This window comes from Hyperoodon ampullatus, assembly GCF_949752795.1.
Source record: "Hyperoodon ampullatus genome assembly, chromosome: 14".
NCBI lineage: Eukaryota > Metazoa > Chordata > Mammalia > Artiodactyla > Ziphiidae > Hyperoodon > Hyperoodon ampullatus.
The window spans coordinates 34,796,863-34,818,447 of record NC_136927.1 but is presented as its reverse complement, the minus strand read 5'-3'; the positions used below and the strand labels follow the sequence as shown (position 1 = coordinate 34,818,447).

Below are 21,585 nucleotides of genomic sequence, written 5' to 3'. Positions count from 1 at the left end.
CCTCCTTCAGCTTTTTGAACCCTCCTCACTCCCCAAGCAACCTCCTGACCTGACTTCCCCATATCTGCGAGTGGGGCGGACAATGGACATGGATGTTCTTACCTTTGGGAAAGGACAGCATCGCCCCAACATATCTAAGTAAACTGGCAAACGGATTTGCACTTCAGCTCACGCGATTCAGGCAAACATCAGTCAGTTGCCAAGAGGTGTACGACTATCCCTGGGGTCAACTAAGAACATCCAGTTTGTGAATCTGAAAGGCTGAGGATCAAACCCTGGATCCAAGTGGCCCTGTTCAGTGGGTGCCATCAACCCACATTCTTGTTCGGTGACTCCTACTTAGTGTCTGCTGAACAAGCAAATGAATGTATGGATGTGCAAGTAAAAGTGAGGAAAAAGGCACCATAAATTCTGAACCAAATGTTGCAATTGAGCAGCCAAAAGGACAAATAAGTCGGTTATTTGGCCTGCACAAAGTTGTGGGTTTTTTTTTTAATTGGTTGTTAACATCTAAAAATCAGAAGTTTTCACATTTTTACAAACTCAAAACGATCTGGCAACCCTGAGTCTGTCTTCCCACACAGCTGTGTAGAGCTGGAGCTGAGTGGCAGCTGCCCCCTTCTCGTGGGCCAGGCCCTCTCCAGGGCCCCGCAGTCCGCACTGCTCCCTACCAGGCACCCAGCATCCTCCAGCCTTTCACACTTGTCTTCTGGCGCCACAGGCATCTAGTTTGAGAGCCCTGGCCTGAGCCACACTATGCATGCTAGGCAAAAGGTGCACCAAACCCATGGTTTTCCACCTTTATTTTGCTACAAAACCCCCAACCCAGTACATCAGCTACATAAAAGATAAGTATGTCAGCTACAATAGGGATTGGGAAGAGTTCCAGAACCTACGCTGCCCTGGCAACGTTCTCGACCCCATTCCTAGCAGTCCTGGGGGCACGACAAGGCACCGCTGAACTTGGTATGAAAAAATCCACTAATGAAACACGTCCAAAGGCTCACCAGCAATCCACGTAACCTGAACTTCCCTTCTTCGTCCGTCACGGTGTCTTCTCCATAAATACTGCAGTCGTTCTGGCCCACTGCTTCCACGGCAACACCCTGTTCCGGTTCTCCGTTTAAGGAAGAAACTGTACCATAGCAACTAGAGGGACGAGAGAAGAAACAGAACATGACATTCTTGGGGTTTTCTGAAGCACACAAAAGATTTCAGGGAAAGTGTCCTGCATTTACTAACAATTTACAGTGCAAAATAGCTCAGTGAAGAACTGTGCCCCAAATGACCCAGACAACTCAGTTCTAGCTGTGTCACTTGCAAATTGAGCCTTCCTGCCGGAGGGCTCAGGCCAGCCAGAAGGCTGTCATCAATTTCTCTTCTTGTACATTCTAAGGGATGCTCCAGAAAATTGTAATTTAGAAAGGCTAAGCTTTATTTTATTCCACTTTATTGTATTTTTTTGTTAAGCTTTAATTTAAATAATGAAGCATCCAATAAAATGAAAATAAGTCACTTCCCCTTTCATTCCATTTTTATATTCGATTGAAAATGGTCCAGGTGTGTGTGTGTGTGTGTGTGTGTGTGTGTGTGTGTGTGTGTGTGTGTGTGTGTGTGTGTGTGTGTGTGTGTGTGTGTGTGTGTGTGTGTGTGTGTGTGTGTGTGTGTGTGTGTGTGTGTGTGTGTGTGTGTGTGTGTGTGTGTGTGTGTGTGTTTTACGCGGGCCTCTCACTGTTGTGGCCTCTCCTGTTGCGGAGCACAGGCTCCGGACGCGCAGGCTCAGCGGCCATGGCTCACGGGCCCAGCCGCTCCGCGGCATGTGGGATCCTCCCGGACCGGGGCACGAACCGCTGTCCCCTGCATCAGCAGGTGGACTCTCAACCACTGCACCACCAGGGAAGCCCAATGGTCCATTTTTCTAAACCCACTCCTTCTGATTAATCAATCTTTGCCTCGAGTGCTTTTGTGAATGTGTATAAATATATTTACTAATATTTGTATAAACCGTCTCTGAAAGTATTCAGAAACACTGGAAAACCTAGGTAGCTCGGAGACCAGGACAGGAGGGAAACTTCACATTGTACAGACTCTTTCCAGCATTTCCAAGTTTCACTCAAGTGAATGCATTTCCTCCTTTTCAAAATGTAACTCAAGTTTCAAACTTTTTTAAAAAATGAAAATTTTTAGGAACTAAATAGGGTCTTCCAGGCCAATTTCAAAATAGGAACTTTGTGACTGAATCATTCATTTGAAGGGAGTTCCCTGTTGGCCTAGTTGTTAGGATTCAGCACTGTCACTGCTGTGGCCTGGGCTCGATCCCTAGTCAGGGAGCTGAGATCCTACAAGCTGCCTGGCATGGCCAAAATTAAAATTAAGAAAAAAGAAAAAAAGGGGGGACACTTGTTGGAGATATTAGAAGAAAACGGCAGCAGTCAGGAGCCTGTGGACCTCATATCTTATGTCCCTTGTCTTCCAAATAAAATCAGTATGAAGACTGGGATGAGTTTCTAGAGAACAGAAGCGTGAGTGTGATCCCACAGCCCAGGCTTGGGAGAGAGGGGTGCAGGTGGGGCTGCCTACCTGTAGGCCGTGCGGTAGCCGGTGATGGTGATCTTCAAGTTCTGCCCCTCCTGCACCTCGATCATCTGCGAGGATGGCTCAAACCGGAATTCTTTCATCATGGGCTTGAAGTAATACTGGCCGGGGCTCTGCCGAGAGACAACCACAAACTGAGCCTCTGCTGCAAATCTAGGTATGGCTTCAAAGGGGGTGGCTGAAGTCATGATGGACCAGAATTAGGCCCAAGAGCTCCATGGCTTCCTAGACACCCAGAAATGGTAACTCTAACTCTACAATAAATCATTACAGTGACAGCAATTACAATTCTAACAGCAGCTGTCATCCTGGTGCACCTACAAGAACGCTGTGGGGTAGAAATCATACGTGAATTTTATGAAGGAAGCAACTGAGGCTCAGAGAGGTCAAGTAACTTGCCTGAGATGACCCAGCAAGTAAGTAGCAGATGGAAGATTTGAAGCTGGGTGCGCATCACTGCACAGCATGTGATCTTTCAGATACACCTCACTGCCTGTTTGCGACATCTCTATAACAGTCACTTTATTCCCAGGACGGACAAGATGGCCAATTGACGTGCACTCCTGAGTGCCCACCACTCAGGGCCTCATTCTACATCCCCAGTGAAAAATGGGTGCTATCCTCCCACCACGAGGAGTGTGCTTTGCAGAAGAAACACGAGCTCAACTCCCGAATGAGACTCGGCATTATAAACAGCGCGATCCTGTGGTAAAACAAAGGGATGCCTAAGACAGGAGCCGCTGAGGCCGGGGTAATTAATTACTCTGTCTCAGTGACAAGGGGGTGACCAGAAAACAAGAAGTCTGTGAAGAAGGGAACACGAATCAGCAGCATTAAGTTCTAGTGAGAGCAATCCTCTAATTACGTCTGGTCCCCGAAGAAACGTAAAACACTCCAGGCTGGTTTTCTGTTCTCACGTTGTCAAGCAACACACAAGTCACGGCCGCCGTGTCCCCGCACTCTCATGGGGGAGTCAGGCAGGCAGTAAACTACCAGACACCTTACCAGGTTTGAGAAGGTCAGAATGCCGTTGTCCTGAGTCAAGAGGTTGGAACGAAACACACCACCGCTGAGGGATAAGAGGACCCCAGGGAGGGGCTGGTCATCTTCAGCTTTTATCTGGGGGTGGAAAAAGGAACCCCAGAGCAAGGTTAACTCATATTAACCATGAACAAGTCAAGAGGTAATCCTTAATGGGTTGTTTTTCTTTTACTGTTATTCACTGGGGGAGACAAAAGGTCTCCTCTTCATCCCAGGGTAACCAATGTTAATAGTTTGGTGTGCAGCCTTCCAGAAATCTGTGCCCACACAAATCTTATCAGCATTATGGCTGCTGTTGACAGACTTCGTAACTGATCTGGTGGGGCTGGGGGAGGCCCCCTAACTGTACGGTTCTGTAACTGCAAGTTGCTTTCTCTGCCCTCAGCCACTTTCCCGGCTGCCCTCGTCCACCAGTCCCCACCGACCAGCCTCGCTGCTTCGGAACAGCTGCCATATCGTTCTAAAGCAGAGGTCAGCCAACAATGGCACACAGGCTAGCCACCGAGTTTTGTGATGGAAAAGGAGAGACGATCTGAATGTCCCCGAGCGTGTGTATCTTCGTGCACTTAAGTTTTTAAAGATTTTCTTTTTCCAAACAGTCAATTCCTAGGAGTAGAATTGTTGGATGTGTGCGCTCAAAATTCAGAAAGAAACCCCCAGACTGCCCTCCATGGTGGCTGTAGCCATTTCCAGCTCCAACAAATTACCTATGTGTGGGAAAATGCATGCTCGCCAAGAAGATGGATATTGTCTTGATTATTGTAAATCTCAGCCCAGACCCAGTGTTTCGATGGTAACTTCCTTTGCATTTCCCCAGTGACTACCGAAGTCGAGTGTTTCCTGTATGTTTATGAGTGACTTGGATGACTTCTGTGAACTGCCTTTCATGTCCTTGGTTCATCTTTTCTCTGTTGGGTTGTCTTTTTTTAAAATTAATTTATTAATTTATTAATTTATTAATTTATTTTTGGCTGCACTGGGTCTTTGTTTCTACACATGGGCTTTCTCTAGTTGCGGCGAGCACGGGCTTTCTCTTGTTGAAGAGCACAGGCTCTAGGCACACAGGGTTCGTTAGCTGTAGCACACGGGCTCTAGAACGCAGGCTCAGTAGTTGTGGAGCACGGGCTTAGTTGCTCCACAGCGTGTGGGATCTTCCTGGACCAGGGCTCGAACCTGTGTTCCCTGCATTGGCAGGCAGATTCTGAACCCACTGCGCCACCAGGGGAGTCCCATGTTGGGCTGTCTTTTTCTTATAGATTTTAGGAGTCCCTGGTAAACAGGGAATGTTAGTTATGGTACAGATATTTCTCCCCAGTTTGACTATCTTTCAGTTTGGTTTAAAATGCATTCTGCAATGCAGAATTTTAACTTATTCGGCCTCTATGTTGAAAATATTCAGTCTCAAGGATCTCCAGACTCACTCTGTCCATTACACAGCATGCTTCTTCCCAAGGACTGAGGCAAGAGAGAAAGACATTCTGCATCCTTCGACAGAGAACAGAGTCAAGGATGAAAGCTTAAAATACTTCCCAAAAGGTATGCACACAAGCTAAAGTCAACAGATCTCCTAATTACAAGTGAAAGAAGCCAGATCAAAAGAAAGTACATCCTGAATGATTCCATTTATATAAAACTCTAGGAAATGCGAAATGATCTATAGTGAAAGAAGACAGATCAGAGCAGTGGGGAGGGGCAGGAGAGATGGGTTGCCAAGGGTTTGAGGAAATTTTGGAGGGTGACGGATGTGGCCACCATTCTGATTGTGGTAGTGTTTTCATGGGGGTCATCATATGTCAAAACCGTCAAATTATACACAAAGTGCAGCTTACTGTGTGTCTATTATACCCCATAAAGCTGCTTTTTAAAAGCACACAGTGTTACCTCAAAGCTCACGCCTGCCAAGGCATAAGCCTTAAAGTCTCCTATGGTTCCTTCCACCGCAGTCAAAACGTAGCCCTCCTTCTGCGAGGACACGGTATACTCCAGGTCACTGTGCAGTGGCCCAACACTGAATAAAAAAGAAACACTGGAGATGGCTTTGCTTCAAATCCTGGAAGAAGCATCACCTGCCCCAAGGAAACCTGGCTCCCCAGTTTCTTTCTAGGTTCCCCGACTGATCCCAAGCAAATGTTTCTTAGTCACGGCCTTACCTATAGGCACCTTTGTCATCAGTAAAGACTGTGATCAGGGGTGAACTCGCCCCCTTTTCACTGATGACAATCTCCACTCCTTCCAACTCTGGGTGGATTTGGCCTTCCAGAAATAAGCCTGCTTTCCCTTGGATCTCAATCAACTTCCCTGGGCAGCTTTCTAAAAAGGGAAGAGATAAGCAGAAGACTAGGTTGGGGCTTCCCATTAAAGAAGGGCTTAAAACTGAGATATTGGAAGCCAGCTCCAATGAGGCTGCTGACTGTACCAGAATCCTCAGTGACTGCAAGTGGCCCAAGCCTCTCACCATTGATGAATGGCCTTGTTCAACTGCCAGGAATGTTAGCAGGTACAGCCAACAAAGCTGGCTTTCCCCTGCTCCTCTCCCTTGGCTCTCACAGGCCACAGGTGAGGAGAGAAGCCATTACTGCAGGTCAGAGCCTGTGCGGCTGGACCTCAGAGGACCGGTATGGAAGGCTGCCCCAGACAGGCTGCCTGCTGGACAGCCACGCCCTTCAATACTCTCCTTCCAACACAGAAACGTCCAGGGTTTAATGAACCCACGATGCTGGGAAAAGCTATTGGTAGCCTAAATATTCCACCAGCAATCACTTCTGGTTATCCAGTCCCCAAAAGACCCTCCCATAATCCTGACCAAAAAACATAAACATCACCAACAGTTCGGACTCACGAAGACATTTCAGACATTTCAACAACTGATGCTTTTGCTTTTTATCTCCCTTCTGGTGTCAACCTGATAACATCAAGGAAAACTGAGTCCTTTTCCAAAAAGATCCCCCAATTCTAATAGTGAAAGTTACGTTTACTGATTTAGACCTTTTGTTCATCCACTCGCTCATCAAGTAGTAAGATCTATGTGCCAAAGGGGACTGAAGGTGCCTTACAAAGATGGTTTCACTATAACAGGAGCACAGAATAAAATTTTAATTGCAGGGAAAGAAACACTCGCAAAGGTGTGTCATCGGCTCGCTGAGCTGACATTTACCTCCACTGACGGTGGCTTCCATGGAAGGAGGATAAAAGAGCAGCTCTTTAGACGAGGGTGTGACAGTGATTTTCTCTCCAGACCTAAAATAAGTAAGATACTTCAATGTGGCTGGTCTGTCCCCCCATGAGGAAGGACATCAGAACAGAGGACCCTGCAGGGAAAGCCGGAGAGCACTTACCGTGCCCAGTAGGAGAAGTCGTAGGAGAAGGGGCCCTGTAACTCGTCCACCATCTCCTGCACGGGGGGCTTGGTCCTTCCCTCGACACCCTCCTCTCCACCGGTCTTCTCCCTCTCCTGCCTGCGGCTCTCGATCTCGGCCAGCTGCTGCTCCCTCCGCAGCTCCTGCACGGACCTCAGAGGGCCGAGGACCAGGGCGGGTTCGCTGTCGATGGAAGATCTGGAAGAAAGGAAGGAGCAGAGTCCAGAGACGAAGTCACATGTCCCTGTAGTCAGCGGGAATCGGACATTTCTGCAGGCAGAGATCCAGCAGTAAAAACCCCAAGCACCTCAGAACGCCACCAACACATTCTTCTCCTGTTTCGAATAAACTAATAGCTTTTTAAAAACAAAAAATTGCACTTCTTTGCCATGGTGGACGTATCTGATAGATCTGGGCTGGGATGAAATACCACTGACTTTATGACTTGAAGGACTTATCAGATTTCCCGTAGGACATGGAGTCCTTTCCACACCACCATCTTCTGTCTGTCTTTCAACCTTTATTGAGAACGTACTCTGCAAGAGAACCAGGCACTGGGGAGACTGTACACAGGACAGACAACATTCCCCAACCTCGTGGAATCCACATTCTAGTGGGAAGAGGCAGACAATCAACAGAAAAACGTTGTCAGGTGATAAGTACAATAAGGAAAAATAAAGCAGCGTGGAAAGATAAAAGAGCTGGTGGGAGGCGAGGGGCATTACTTTTTATTAGGGGCTCAGCCAAGTCCCTTCTGATAAGGTAACACCATGCCGACCTGATGGAAGGGCGGCAGAGAGCAAACCGCTTGGCTCTGGGTGAGGAGACCTCAGGCAAGGAGGTGTCGAGTGCAAAGTCTCTCAAAGCCTTGGAGGCAGCTCCCTGCCGTGCTCAAGGGACAGCAAGGAGGAGACCAGGGAGGCCTGGGCAGAGGGACCCAGGCAGAGCCAGATCAGGTGTCAGACTAGGGCTTGGAAAACCTTGGTGTGGACCCTGGGGGGACGGAGTTTTAAACAGAGGAATGACAGGGTCTCCACTTTTAAAGATCACTTGGACTTCCCCATGAACAACACACGGTTATAAAGCAACAGCCAAAACTCGGAAGCCAGACAGGAAGCTGCGGCAACAATCCCAGCAAGAGACAAGGGTGGGTGGAACCAAAGTATAGAGGCCAGGTGCTGAGAAAGGACTGGATGACGGATATACAGTTGGCCCTCCATTTCCGCGGGTTCCGCATCCGAGGATTCAACCAACCGCAGATGGAAAATATTTGGGGGAAAAGATATTCCAGAAAGTTCCAAAAAGTAAACTTTGATTTTGCCACATGCTGGCAACTATTTACATAGCATTTACATTGTATTTACAACTATTTACATTGCATTTACATCGTGTTGGATATTATAAGTAATCTAGAGATGACTTAAAGTATATTTAAAGTATACAGGAGAATGTGCATAGATTATACGCAAATACAACTCCATTTTATAAGGGACTGGAGCATCTGTGGATTTTGGTAACCACGGGGGGTCCTGGAACCAAACCCCATGGATACCGAGGATTGTACAGCTGAGGATTTGCAGATGGATCGGTTGGGTATGGGATGCAAGAGAAAGAAGAGTCAAGGACCAACGAGAAAGACGGAGCTGCCATTTCTGAAACAGGAAAGGCTACAGAGGAGGTCTTTGGAGGGCGACCACCAGGAATCTGGTTTTGAATCCGGGAAGTACAAGATCCGCATTAGGGACCCCGCCCCCGGCCATGTCCAGCTGGAAGATGCATTTCACATAATTTTCAGCAAAACCAAACCAAACCAAAACTCTTCTGAGGTTACAAAAATAAAGTTAATGAAGACTGAAAACAACGTAACACAGAGTCACTACTGGTAAAAATATGACTTTCTAGTCATACCAGGAATTCATACTTCCCAAGCAGGAAAATACTAACTCCAGCACCAGGCGAAGTGCCAGGCCCACAAGACAAACGCAGCAAGTCCTTCTCCTAGAAACTGTGTCACCCTGGTGAATAGGTATCCCATCAATTCAGTCAGAGACCACGGGCTGCCCCTGACACTCCTCCCTCCCTGACCCCACGTGGTCAGCCTGCTGCCGCGTCCCTTCAACTCAATCTCCCTGACAACTCTCCAACCCGTCCACTTCTCTCCATCCCCACCGCCATCCGCCTGGCTGAAGCCCCTATCCTCCCTCACCTGGACTCCTACAAGAGCCTCTGCCCCCACCTCGATCGACTTCCACTCTTGCGCCTCTTCTATCTGTTCTCCACTCAGCAGCCAGGGGGACCTTCTTGAAACAAAAAGAAAGTGATCCCTCTACTTGAAATATGTCAGAGTGTCCATGGGACACAGCTAAGACCCTTAACATGGCTGGCCCCCAGAAGCCCACCTCTCCTGCATGGACCTCAACCCCCTGACAAGGTCAAAGTCAAAGCACTTATGACAGCTGTAATTTTACAGTTCTGTATGTGACTCTTGGACTACTGTCCGCTGCCCCCATGAGACTCTAAGTTCCACGAGGGCAGGGGCTATCGCCTACGCCCAGTGCCTAACCACTGAGGATTCTCCATACATATTTTCTTCATGGACAGACGGGTGGACAGAAAGATGGAGACACGGCTGGAAAGGCAACTTCAAATAAGGCAAGCTGGAAGAAAGTTACTCAGATTTCCATTCTATTTGACAAAGATGGTCATATTGTCAAAACTCTTTCCTTTCTTGAGAAAATTAGGGTGTCAGATGCACCCACCACACAGCAAAAATTCGTCTCAAAGGTGACATTCACACAAACCTGACCCTCAGTGAGGGACTGCCTTTCATACACTTTCTCTCATGACCCTTCTCTTATAAGGTGTCATCTCTATTCCCCAGCCTTCGAGAAAGGGTCTAAAGAAAAATAGGCAATTTTTTTTGAATTTGCTAAAACACTTGAAATACAGTGAACAAACCAGAGATTTTTTTTTTCTTAGCAAAGACAGGAAGTGTAACGAGTTCAAACAGAAATTAAAGATGCTGAAACGAGCTGTCAGGAGACTCTTCCTCATCCACAGTTAATTCCTGAGTCATAAAAGGAAAGGAACAGGCTGTTGTAAATTTACAGCTATGTCACATAAGTATAAGAGCAAAGACCGTTTGTACTACGCCTAGAGATAAATCAAGAATAATTTTCAGAGCGTCCATTAGAGAAGGTCTGGTCCACCACCCTCCCGTGCTCAGCCCAGCACGGAACACTAGCCTTACTTGATAGTCACGGTGACATCCAACATTTTGTCAGTGGTGATAGTTCCAAGGACGTGGTGGCGAATGGCTGTCAACGTCAAGATACTGGGTGAAGACCTATAAATCAGAGAAGTGGAAAGAAAACACCACATCACCTCACGGTTCTCAAAGGATCACAAACAACATCCTTTATGGGTGACCTTCCTGACCCTGAAATATACTATGTGACACTGCTCTTAGCTCTTCAGAACTCCTGAAATACATACAAGTGTCTTTAAGAGTAAACTGATTCTCCACACCAAAACTTTATACCCTCCAATTCCCTGTGAAACCCACAAGCATTTGTAAAAATAGAAAAATGGTAGACTTGAGCTTGAGAAATTCTCATCAGTGAGGCTGGAAGATTCAACAAACATTGTATTTAAGCCACTTCCAAACCACAGCCTTCCGTCCTGGGTTTACAGGATTCTTGGGAAAGAAGAGCTCCTTCATTTCCTCGGTAATTTACCCAACTGTCTTAAAATCCTTGTCTAGAAATTCTTTTCCATGCCTAACCTTACCGCTTCCAGAAACAATACAAAAAGCTCCCGTGTTCTCAGCAATGCGTGGAGAAGAGAGTCACGCTCACTCTCCTCCACAGGAGACACACAGACACCCCGGAGCAGTCGGCGCCCGGCTTACGTGTCATAGGTGTAGAACGCTTGCTCGAACCGGTGGCAGGAGCGAGGGGTCACCTTGTACACGCCTGCAGCCAGGAAATCAAAAGTAATTTTCAGAGAAGAGCGTCTATTATGCTAAGCAATTCCAACATCCGAAATCCAAAGGCGGTGCCTCTCACTTACAACCTATCATGGATGTGCAACACGGGATCAGAAATGCCTTTTCCGCCGCCTATGATGGCTTCTTACCAATGACCTGATCCACGTAAAGGCCCACTCACAAAGCAAGGATTTTCATTTTGCATAATTTAACAAGTCACAGCACTTCAGTCTACACAGACCAAGCTAACAGACACGTGCAGGAGGAGGAACAGGAAGTACATTTCTACTGCGAATCAGACTAAGAATCTTCTACTTAATAGATTTTGTTAAAGATCCAAAAGACAGCCACAGCCTGGACTCCTTCCTATAAATATTCCTAAGACGGGGTATGGGGCAGGGGAAGGCCCAGAAAATTATGGAACAACTGCAAAAACACTTTCATGCCATGAGCTCACGCAGGGTACACTCAGATTAGGGGCATAGGATGTCATTTGCCAGAATAGTCTCTGGAAGGAGCAAAGTGTAACAATGGATTCTCCCAAATGGTCTTTAACCAACATTTTGGCCATATGACCGACCAAAACATGAAATTAGTTCAAATCACCTCTGCTGTTTCTGTCACACTGATCAAGCCTCAATGCAGTTACGAGTAGAAAAAAAATTACTAGGTTTCTTCATTCATTTTGTTTGTTCTTTCATTTGACAAACACTGACAGGGCAACACTCGGGCCGGGTATTGTGCCAGGTGTTGGTACACGGTGGGCACAGATACGGTCCCTGCCTTCGTGGGGCTTGCCGTCTACAGAGAGAGAGCATTCGACAGCCACGTGCACACCAGGTGTGACGGGTATGGGCAGGGGAGGAACTGGGCACTGTGGACACGAGCACAGCAGGGAGCTCTCAACGACACTGGGGGGCCAGTCTCCCTGGGGAGTAACACTGGAACCGAGAAGTGATGGGCAGGCAGGCAGAGCTGGGTGAAGAGCGGGTGGGGCAGGGAAAGCACTGAGGTAGAGCACAGCATCTGAACCATAGGTTTGCTGGCTGTCTCCCTAACAGCTGTCCTTCCTGCTTACGTTTAGGGTGAAAATGCGCCCAGCCTCAGGCAGCAAATCCAACCTCCCCAGGCTCCCTTGCAGCTAAAAGTGGCCTTGTGACACGGTTCTGGCCGGTAAGACACAAAGTTTCCTTGTGACATGGTTCTGGCCGGTAAGACACGAAGTTTGCCCGCCCCTCTTCTCATCTTCCTGCCTTAAACATTAAGTTTTCTGGGGCAACAGTAGGCACCTTGAAAACACAAGGTAAGAAATACCAGGGAAAGAGCTAAAAGAATCACGAAGACACCAACCCTAACATCTACCAGCTGCTGAACCCATGCCTGATGCTGCCAGACTTTGCTACTGAGCCAAATTAACCCCACTTGTTGGGGGCTGTTGTACAGATTTTGTTACCTGCAGCCAACGGCATCCTGATTAAAACACAGGACAGAGTGAATGGAGCAGAGCGTGACAGGCAGAGCTAGATTATACAGGAGCTCAAGGTCTGATTAATAAGTGTTTCATACAAGAGAACCCCTATCTGTGGGGCATACGTTCTAAGACCCCCCCGTGGATGCCGGAAACCGCAGATAGTACCCAACCCTCTACATATTATGTTTTCACGTTCACTAACAGGTGGGTAATGTATACAGCAAGGACGTGCCAGACAAAGGGACGATTCACATCTCCGGGCTGGACGGGAGCAGGATGGTGAGAGATTTCATCACGCTACTCAGAATGGCATGCAATTTAAAACTTATGAACTGTTTATTTCTGGAATTTCCCATTTAATATTTTTGGACCACAGCTGACCACAGGTATCTGAAACTGTGGAAAGTGAAACCACGGGTGAGTGGGGATGACTGTATCTTATCTTGAGAACCAAGAGAAGTCACTGAATTATTCATTAGGAAAATGCAAAATAAAACCACAATGAGATACTACTTTACACCCACCAGGATGGCTAAAAATCAAAAAGATAGTAACAAATATTGGGAAAGATGTGGAAAAACATGAACCCTCAGGCATGGCTGGTAGGAATATCAAATGGCAAATACAGCCTTTTCAGAAAACAATTTGGCAGTTTCTTTAAAAATTAAACATAAATTTATTATGATTCCATTCCTAGGTATCTACCCAACAAATGTCCAAACAAAGACTTGTACACAAATGTTCATAGCAACATTATTCATAATAGCCCCAAGCTGGAAACAGTTCAAACACCCACCAACTAGTGAATGGATACACAAACTGTAATATATCCATGCAATGGAATACTATTCACCAATAAAAAGGAACAAATTATTAATACCTGCTACAACCTGGGTGAACTTCAAAAACGTTATGCTAAGTGAAAGGAGCCTAAAAAGTAACAGTATTGTATGATTTCATTATATGAAATGTCCAAAAAAGGCAAATCCATAGAGACAGAAAACAAATTAGTGGCTGCCTAGAGCTGGGAATAGAGATCAAATGTAAACATGCAGGAAGGATATTACTGGGGTGATGCAAATGTTCTGAACTGGATTATAATGATGGTTGTAAAGCTCGGTATAGTTACTCAACATCACTGTACTGAACACATTTTAAATGGGTGAATTTTATGGTCTGCAAATTGCATCTCAATAAAGTCATTAACAGACAGAGAAGCCACTGAAGGACTTTAAGCAAGGCAGGAGATGATCCAATCTTTATCCTAAAAAGATCACTCATCAGGAGAGGTCATGGGCTGATGGTGCAATGCTTTTAGAAGTGAAAAGGGCCCAGTGGTCTGGCCCCAACTCCAACCCGAGAGCCCGGGAACACGTGCCAGTCCCCACCTCTGTTTCTTTGGGTAAAAACGCTGCTCCCTCCAGAGGAGCTAACCACAGCCAAAGTTAACAGCTTGATGCAAACTGAACCAAGATAGGGAAAAACACCTTTAAAATCACCCTCTGGTCCCTTTCCATTTCTCTCACTCGTAGCACATCAATCCTTCCAGACTCACCGGGCTTGGACAGGCAGAATCGGTTGACGCCTTTGGAGAGGTTATAAATCCCCACGTTCTCAGGTCCATTTCCATCCTGATAAAATTCCTAAGGGACCAAAGCCAATACAATGACTTACTAGGGGAGATGGAGACACAGCGATGATTAATAATATTTCTGTTTCTGAACCAGTCATCTGTTTTGCCCATTAATCATGTGAGCAGCTGGGTGCCACAGGAAAATCAAAAAGCTTCCAAAACTTCCAACAAAAACGTGATCTTTTTCATTCAATCAACTAATATTTATTGAGTACCTGCTATGCGGCAGACTCAAGGCTGGGCCTTGGTTGCTGCCGTGGCTCTTGTTTTCAGGGAGGCTTACATTCTAATATGGGAAAGAGAAAACCCAGGTAGTCAACAAAGAAGTCAGTAGATTTCAGCTAGGAAGTAACAGAGCTTACAGAGAAATAAACAGGGAGCAGAACAGAGAGGGACCACCGCAGAGGCCTGTTCAGCTTGGCCTCAGAACAGACCCCTCCTGAGCAGGTAACATTGGGGCTGCAGCCTGAGTGATGAGAAAAAGCAAATACGCTCAGTTGTGCAGAAGACACGTCATTCCAGGCAGAGAAGAGTATGTGCAAAGGCCCAGAGAAGGGACCGAGCTTGGTGTGGAACTGGCCGAGGCAGCCGGTATGCCGCGGCCCAGTGAGCGAAGGGGAGAGGGGTACGGGGTAAGGTACGAGTTAGCGAAGGGCTGGCCACTGTTAAGGAAGATGGATCTCCGTCTACGGGAGATGCAAATCCACCGGAGGGTTTAAGGGAAGGAACGGTTTCCTAAATGTCTATTACTTATTCTCAACTGGATATTAATCAACCCATCTCGTAACAAAGCTGTTTGTTGAGCACTTGTAGTTAAGCGGTTAGAGCATTCAACTGGTGTTGGAGACACCAGTCTCACTGCCTCTGGTGTCTAATATAAGCGGCCACTTAATTGCCATTTCCCTCCGTTTCTCCACTAGGACCTGACAGTGACATCTGCCATTGCTGGAAGTCAAAAAATTATATAGGGTTTCCCTGGTGGCGCAGTGGTTGAGAGTCCACCTGCCGATGCAGGGGACGCAGGTTCGTGCCCCGGTCCGGGAGGATCCCGTGTGCCGTGGAGCTGCTGGGCCCGTGAGCCATGGCTGCTGAGCCTGCGCATCCGGAGCCTGTGCTCCGCAACGGGAGAGGCCACAACAGTGAGAGGCCCGCGTACCGCAAAAAAAAAAAAAAAAAATTATATAAAGTTCACGAATGGGTCTACATAGGTGTACACAGGTGCTCCCTTTCCTGAAACCCGCTGCGTACACTGCCAATCCAGCTGCAGAGACTACAAGAGAATAACCAACTCTGTCCTCAGCTGCACCTGTTCATAAACAATAGCAGTGTATGGCCAGGAAAACTTCAAATACATAAGAGGTTTACTTAAACCTTATCATGCCCCTGGGGAGTGAGTATTATGATCTCAATTTTAGAGGAGAAAACTGAGGCTCACAAACACTAAATGAACTTGCCCGATGCTACAGAGCCCACGTGCTTTGCACTCCGTCAACAGCTTCCCCAAATCACTAGTCAAAGTTAGAATTTAATGTGAAGCCAGGACAAGGAAATCTCCCAAACAAAGGCATCTTTCCACTAAGGGAATTAAAATGCTTCCTCGTGGTGCTTTCCGTAATAGGTGGGAGAGTCGAGGGGCAGAAAAGGGAATCCGCCTTGACTATCTATGCTGATAAGACTCTTAGCATGCTAGTCCTTCTTGCTCTCCAAAAGGCGAGTGTCCTTCCACATAAGAGAATCCACAGAAGCCCCGCTTACCAGAGTGATGGCATGAGAAAGGGAGCATCTCAGCATATAGCCCGTCTGCCTGAACTCAATCGCTGACACGTCGTCCTCCAGAACCTCCACCTCTAGACTCTTGTTCTTCCAGCACCAATCTTCATGCAGGATGCTGACTGCAAAGGACACAACACACACCCACGTGGGAACAGAGCACACCGCCTCCCTGAGTGCCCCCAGAAAAACAGTGCTGATGAATTCTTTGTGTGAGCCTCTATACACATACATACCAACAAATATGTATGTGTGTGTGTGTGTGTGTGTGTGCCAGTATACACATAGAGTTAATCACAGTGGGAATAAGTAACTGCTAAAGAAAAACTGAAACCAATGGCCATTAAAATCACCAAGAAAGAAATTCATCTGGGCCTAAGAGCAGACTACAAGTAAGACATTCAGGGATTGGCAAACTTCTTCTGTAAGGCATGAGAGAGTAAATATTTTCACCTTTGCGGGCCCATGGTCTCAACTATTCAACTCTGCCTCTGCAGCACACAAGCAGCCACAGACAATAAACAAACTGTGGCTGTGTTCCAATAAAACTTATTCATAAAAACAGGCAGTCGCCCTCAGCTCATAGTTTGCCAACACCTGACATAACAGAAAATATAATTCCTCAGAAAAATCAGCCTACTTTATAAGCTATTCACTGCCAGCAGCTCCCAGCTAAACTTTGACAGCAAAAATACAAGCAATGGGAACTTCTCAAGAAAGGCGGAGAAAAGAGAAACAACATTTGCCAGCACCTTCTGCTTCCAAGGCCCTGTGCAAGGGGCTTCACATACTGGATTTCATGAGTCTTACATTCTGCAGAAAGGTTCTATGACTCCTATTTCAGAAGGGGAAACTGAGTCTCAGGGAGATCAAGTAAGCTGCCTCGCTCACACAGCTGCTAAGTGGTAGAACACGTCCGTGTAATTATTTCAGACTCTTTTCCGGCATTTAGAAATAAAATGGCATGAGAAGAAGTGTGTGGGTCATCCTGATGAGGCGGCAGTCAGTTCATAAAGCCTCAACTTCTGCATTACTGCCCAAGGCTAAATAATGCACATTCAAGGTCAAGGGGTAAAGAAGAGTTAAACAAGTACAACTGTACAGCTGGGATGCAACTTGAGAGCAGGTTTCTAGAAAGTTTAGAAAGACGGGAAGTGCTGCCTTCGGTTCTTACTTTTGTATTTTCCGGGCAGCACGTTGTCAAACGTGAAAGTCATAGAGTTGACCTTGCCAGAGAGCTGGAGGCTCCGCTTCTCGCCCTGGCGGCTCAGGGACTGCAGGGTCACCAGCAGGTCACCGCAGGTGTCTGCAGAGAAAAGATGCGGGGACCTCACTTGACTGCCTTGTGAACCATAGCACCCGTTCGAACCCTCCATCTCTGTGTGCTGCTTCCCACCGATTAGCTCCTGAAGGACAGTGCCAGGAGGTTCCTTCAAAGCTAACATGCATCCACTTGATTCTAGGAAGTCTCCCACTATGCTTACCATCGGTACCAAACAATGAAGCCACCCAGCAATTATTGCATTGGGGGAAGTAATATCTATGGAGCATCAACAGGAGCCAGAGAAAAATAGACAAAGGTGATGAAACTTTATTGAAAATCCACTTCATACCAGGTATAGAACTGGGCCCTTTATCATCATCATAATAATATTACTAATAATGGCAAAGATTTATATGGCTCTTGCTGTGTCCAGGTACTTCCAACGGCTATACATACAGTAACTCATTTGATCCTCACAACTACCCTGTGAGGTAGGTACTATTAACATCTCCACATTACAGATGAGGGACTCAAAGCACAGAGAGGTTAAGTAACTTACCCCAGGTCACACAGCGAAGGTTCAAGCCCATGTGGTCTGGTTCCAGAGTCTATGATCTTAACCACTGTACTACACTGCCTCTTGACATGACCACATTTAAGCCCCACTAAAACCCTGAGAGCAGCAGTATTCCCATTTTACAGAAGAAAAACTGAGGCTGGGCAAGTACATGCTTACAGTCTCACAGTGGTAAGTGACAGAGCTGGGATGGAAACCTGGGCCCAACTACCATCTTCCTTTCAGAGTCAGAGGGCAATAAAAAGAAACCCACATGTTCTTCTGGAAGCCAAGGCAGCATTACTCAAAGAGAAATGTTATGGTGATTGTGGCAATTATTCAGAAAGAACTGCACACTACACAGACTCTCAGACAGACACCACTCCCCTGGAGCAGCTTCTGCTTTTACCTTCAATGCTGCCCAGTGAGGAAAAGCTTACCAAAATCCCTCCTCTCCCCACTTACTTCTTTGAACCTATCTGTTCTTGCTTTCAGTTGACACCTTACCCAAACAAGAGACTTTCCCTGAAACCGATGCCAAAAACTGCACGAAGGCCACGTCCATCACAGGCCTGTCAGTCACAGCCAGAAGCAGCATCTGAGGCTTCAACATCAGCCCCGCTCTGGTCTCCGCCTCAGGAACCATCACCTGCAGGACACACAGAACAAGGTCAGCGGCTGCATCAGGGCCGCTGCTCCCTGGCCGACATGGCACCAGAACATCCACCTGGGCCCAAGGCTAAACGGATTCTGTAGGACCAAGGTTCATTCCTAGGCCTAGTTTTATAATCACAACAAATCTGCATACAGCCGGTGTGAAGAAAACATATTTCTAAGCAGACATAAAACACTAGCCTTCAGCAGCACCAGGGTGTACACAGAAGCGTATCAGGGCATGCAAAGCTGTCATTGATCATGTGCACCCAGGTGGAAACCATACTAAATCCCAGAACCTGATCCTGGCTTGAGGTCACTCGTGACACGAGCTGTGAACTTGTGGATGCCACGTGGATGACCATCAGTGGAACGGGGCCATTTCTTCTTCCCTCATTTCTATGTGCCTTTCTCAAGCTCACAGGAGGGACTGGGAGGGGAGGTGGTGCTCACCTTCTTCATCCCTGGTAGAGACCACATTCTGGAATGGCCCTTCCCTGGACAAGGGCCTCTAAAGGCTTGTCCGTGTGGCCAACGTCGCAAGACACTGGCTGGCTGGTAAAGGAGCTGCCCACCCACACAGTATGCTGTTCGTGGAAGCAGGGTCAAGGCTGTGCGCCCACCTCATCTCCTTAGCCAGGGGGGATCCCACTGGCCCTACAGGAGAGCAAAGTCTTAGAAGGACCCTTCCCAGTCCCCTCCCCTGCTCTTCCCCAGGGAGCAGCTGACTTGATGGGTGAGAGCCTGAGACCCCAGGGGGCTGGTGACCTGACCTCCACTTCTGTCTCATCTCTTGCCCACTGCCCCCACCAGTGCTCAGGCTTTCACCCTGATGGTGAGACTACAAGCCAGGGTCTCCCCTGCTTCTCCACCTGCCTGGATGGAGCAATCAGGTGGTGCCTGCCCAGCGTCTTCAATTTACAGCAAGGCAGGAAAAGGGAAGCTGTGTTTGGCCTCAGGGTCCAGAAGCCATGCTCTGTGGATGTTACTGAGCTGCCATTAATAAAGAGTTCACTGCGATCGCCTCTGGGGACCCATGGATATTCAACAGCAGCCAGAAGCCTGAGAAGGTGGAGGCGTGACTGGCAGCCTGATACTAACACCTAATAAACATCAGGACTGGAAAAGAGAAAGGCCTGTTGCATCACCTTCAAACCAGCTACCTGTCTGCTCTACTAACTGTGACATGCAGGAATGTAAAGATTTCAAAATAAGAAGTTGGGAATGGAAATGCTCCTTCTCTAATCCCATTTTAAGATAACCCTTTTTAAATCATTGGTGTTTCTTCAAATATCTTAAATAGAACAAAACTCGTCATACCTGGACTTTGTAGGTCCCTGGTTTTGCTTTAAAACAGAATGATCCCTGAGCATCCATCTCCACGGTGACCAAAGACTTGTCCTTGTCTTGAGAGGACAGGACAACTTTGTATTTACTCATCTGCTTGACAGTGTCGGGGAAGCGAATGATTGATATCTGGCCACAGACACTGAACCTGCAACAAGGGGACCATTCATTCCAACATGAGAACTCAATTATCACAGGAAAGGTGCTTAGCAACCCAAACTATGCATCCCTCTTTCAGCCCTCGTCCCTAAGACTAGTATTATCTTAATGAAGAGACAGGAATGTAGCCAAAATGACTCCAGTTTTAAAAGCACCCTTTAGAAAGACGATTGGACCTCTTTCTGCATAAGGAAAAGGCAGAGCGAGGGCCCGGGGCCCGGGGCAGGGCTGTTCGTATGTTCTGGGTGACATCTGGCCATCCTCCACTGCAGAAGCAATTTTCAAACAATCTGTGGATGATAAAAATGCTTCAGATAGGGCTTCCCTGGTGGCACAGTGGTTGAGAGTCTGCCTGCCGACGCAGGGGACACGGGTTCGTGCCCCAGTCCGGGAAGATCCCACATGCCGCGGAGCGGCTGGGCCCATGAGCCATGGCCGCTGGGCCTGCGCGTCCAGAGCCTGTGCTCCACAACGGGAGAGGCCACAACAGTGAGAGGCTCACATACCGCAAAGAAAAAAAAAAAAAAAAAGCTTCAGATAATTGGGTCGTTGACGGTGGAGCAGCCTCAAACTGAGAATGTGGACTAGTCCTTAAAAGCAAGAGCTGTATGCTGCCTATGAAAGTGTGGTATTACCCAGGGGATAAAACAAGGCAGGGTTATCAAAGACGCCTTCCTCGCCTGTGATTATATATAATGCACAGATAAAAGCAATCTGAGAGATCTGAATAGGAAAGGTAATTAAGTTAAACAAAAATGCAGAGCTAACTGAACTCCTTAGGAGCTAGGAGCCACAGAAGCAACTTATAAGTGAAAAGCCCTATTAACGTAATGGCTCAGACTGGAGACTGCAATGAGCGGCACGTAAAGTGCTACAAGGCACACCTCCAGAAGCACATGAAAGGCACATCCGCTCGCTAATAAACACCAACGAAGCCTGGCGTCCGTGGAGTGACCGTCTTCATTTTTAGTCAGTTGGTGTGTTTAACTGTAATAATGTCCCACAGCTGGAGGCCACAATCGCTTCTTCAACTGCCTAAAGGTTATATTTTCTAATCTTAAAGAGAATCACTTTAGATAAAAAATCAGTTGTGCCTTTTGACAGAAGGAGAATAAAAAATGCCGGATTCAGTGTTGGATAATTATGGGGCGCACTAAATGCTGGCACACCCACTCTGCTGCAAAGAAAAAACAGCAGAAGGAACAAGAAGGCGGTGGAACGCTGTGTGTGTGAAGTCCAGGAGTGAAGGAAAGCACAGCCGTCTCCCTAAAGGGATGTGACCAGCCCGGCCATGGGGGCTCAGGCTGGACAGTGAGGGGCAAGACGCCACAGCCCACGCGCCAAGTCACACCAGCCACCTGCTTCGGGAGGGACTGTGAGCTAAGATTGTTTTCACACTTTTAAAGGGGGAAAAAAAAATCAAAAGATTATTTCATGACATAATAAATGACATGCTACTATGACGTCAGTGTCCACACATAAAGTTTTCCTGGAACACAGCCAAGCCTGTTCATTTATGAACTGTCTGTAGTGGGTTTCGTCACAGAGACCTTATCAGCCCGTGAAGTCTGAAATATTTATTCTCTGGTCCTTGACAGACAAACTGTGCCAGCCCCTGATCTAGATTCAAAGGTTTGCCTTTTGGTTCCCTACTGTGTACTACCAGAGAAAATGGATAGGAAGGGACTACTGATGGAATTATTCTCAAGGACCTTCCATATTCCCTTCATTTGTGCCCATGTTGGGGGGAA

General features: G+C 47.2%; 1 protein-coding gene across 1 annotated transcript in view; it reads right to left on the bottom strand.

The window, feature by feature from the left end:
- Nucleotides 1-21,585, bottom strand: part of LOC307063813 (BOS complex subunit NOMO1) — a gene marked incomplete at its 5' end in the record, with an annotated part of 52,797 nt that overhangs the window by 11,046 nt on the left and 20,166 nt on the right. Inside the window, 14 exons of the mRNA XM_079720125.1 lie at nt 1,008-1,149; nt 2,581-2,708; nt 3,601-3,714; nt 5,518-5,644; nt 5,787-5,946; nt 6,791-6,873; nt 6,972-7,190; nt 10,243-10,338; nt 10,903-10,966; nt 14,007-14,094; nt 15,840-15,976; nt 17,029-17,160; nt 18,182-18,323; nt 19,649-19,823. Of these exons, the coding sequence (XP_079576251.1) occupies nt 1,008-1,149; nt 2,581-2,708; nt 3,601-3,714; nt 5,518-5,644; nt 5,787-5,946; nt 6,791-6,873; nt 6,972-7,190; nt 10,243-10,338; nt 10,903-10,966; nt 14,007-14,094; nt 15,840-15,976; nt 17,029-17,160; nt 18,182-18,323; nt 19,649-19,823 (1,807 nt within the window). The remainder of the gene's footprint in view (nt 1-1,007; nt 1,150-2,580; nt 2,709-3,600; nt 3,715-5,517; nt 5,645-5,786; nt 5,947-6,790; nt 6,874-6,971; nt 7,191-10,242; nt 10,339-10,902; nt 10,967-14,006; nt 14,095-15,839; nt 15,977-17,028; nt 17,161-18,181; nt 18,324-19,648; nt 19,824-21,585) is intronic.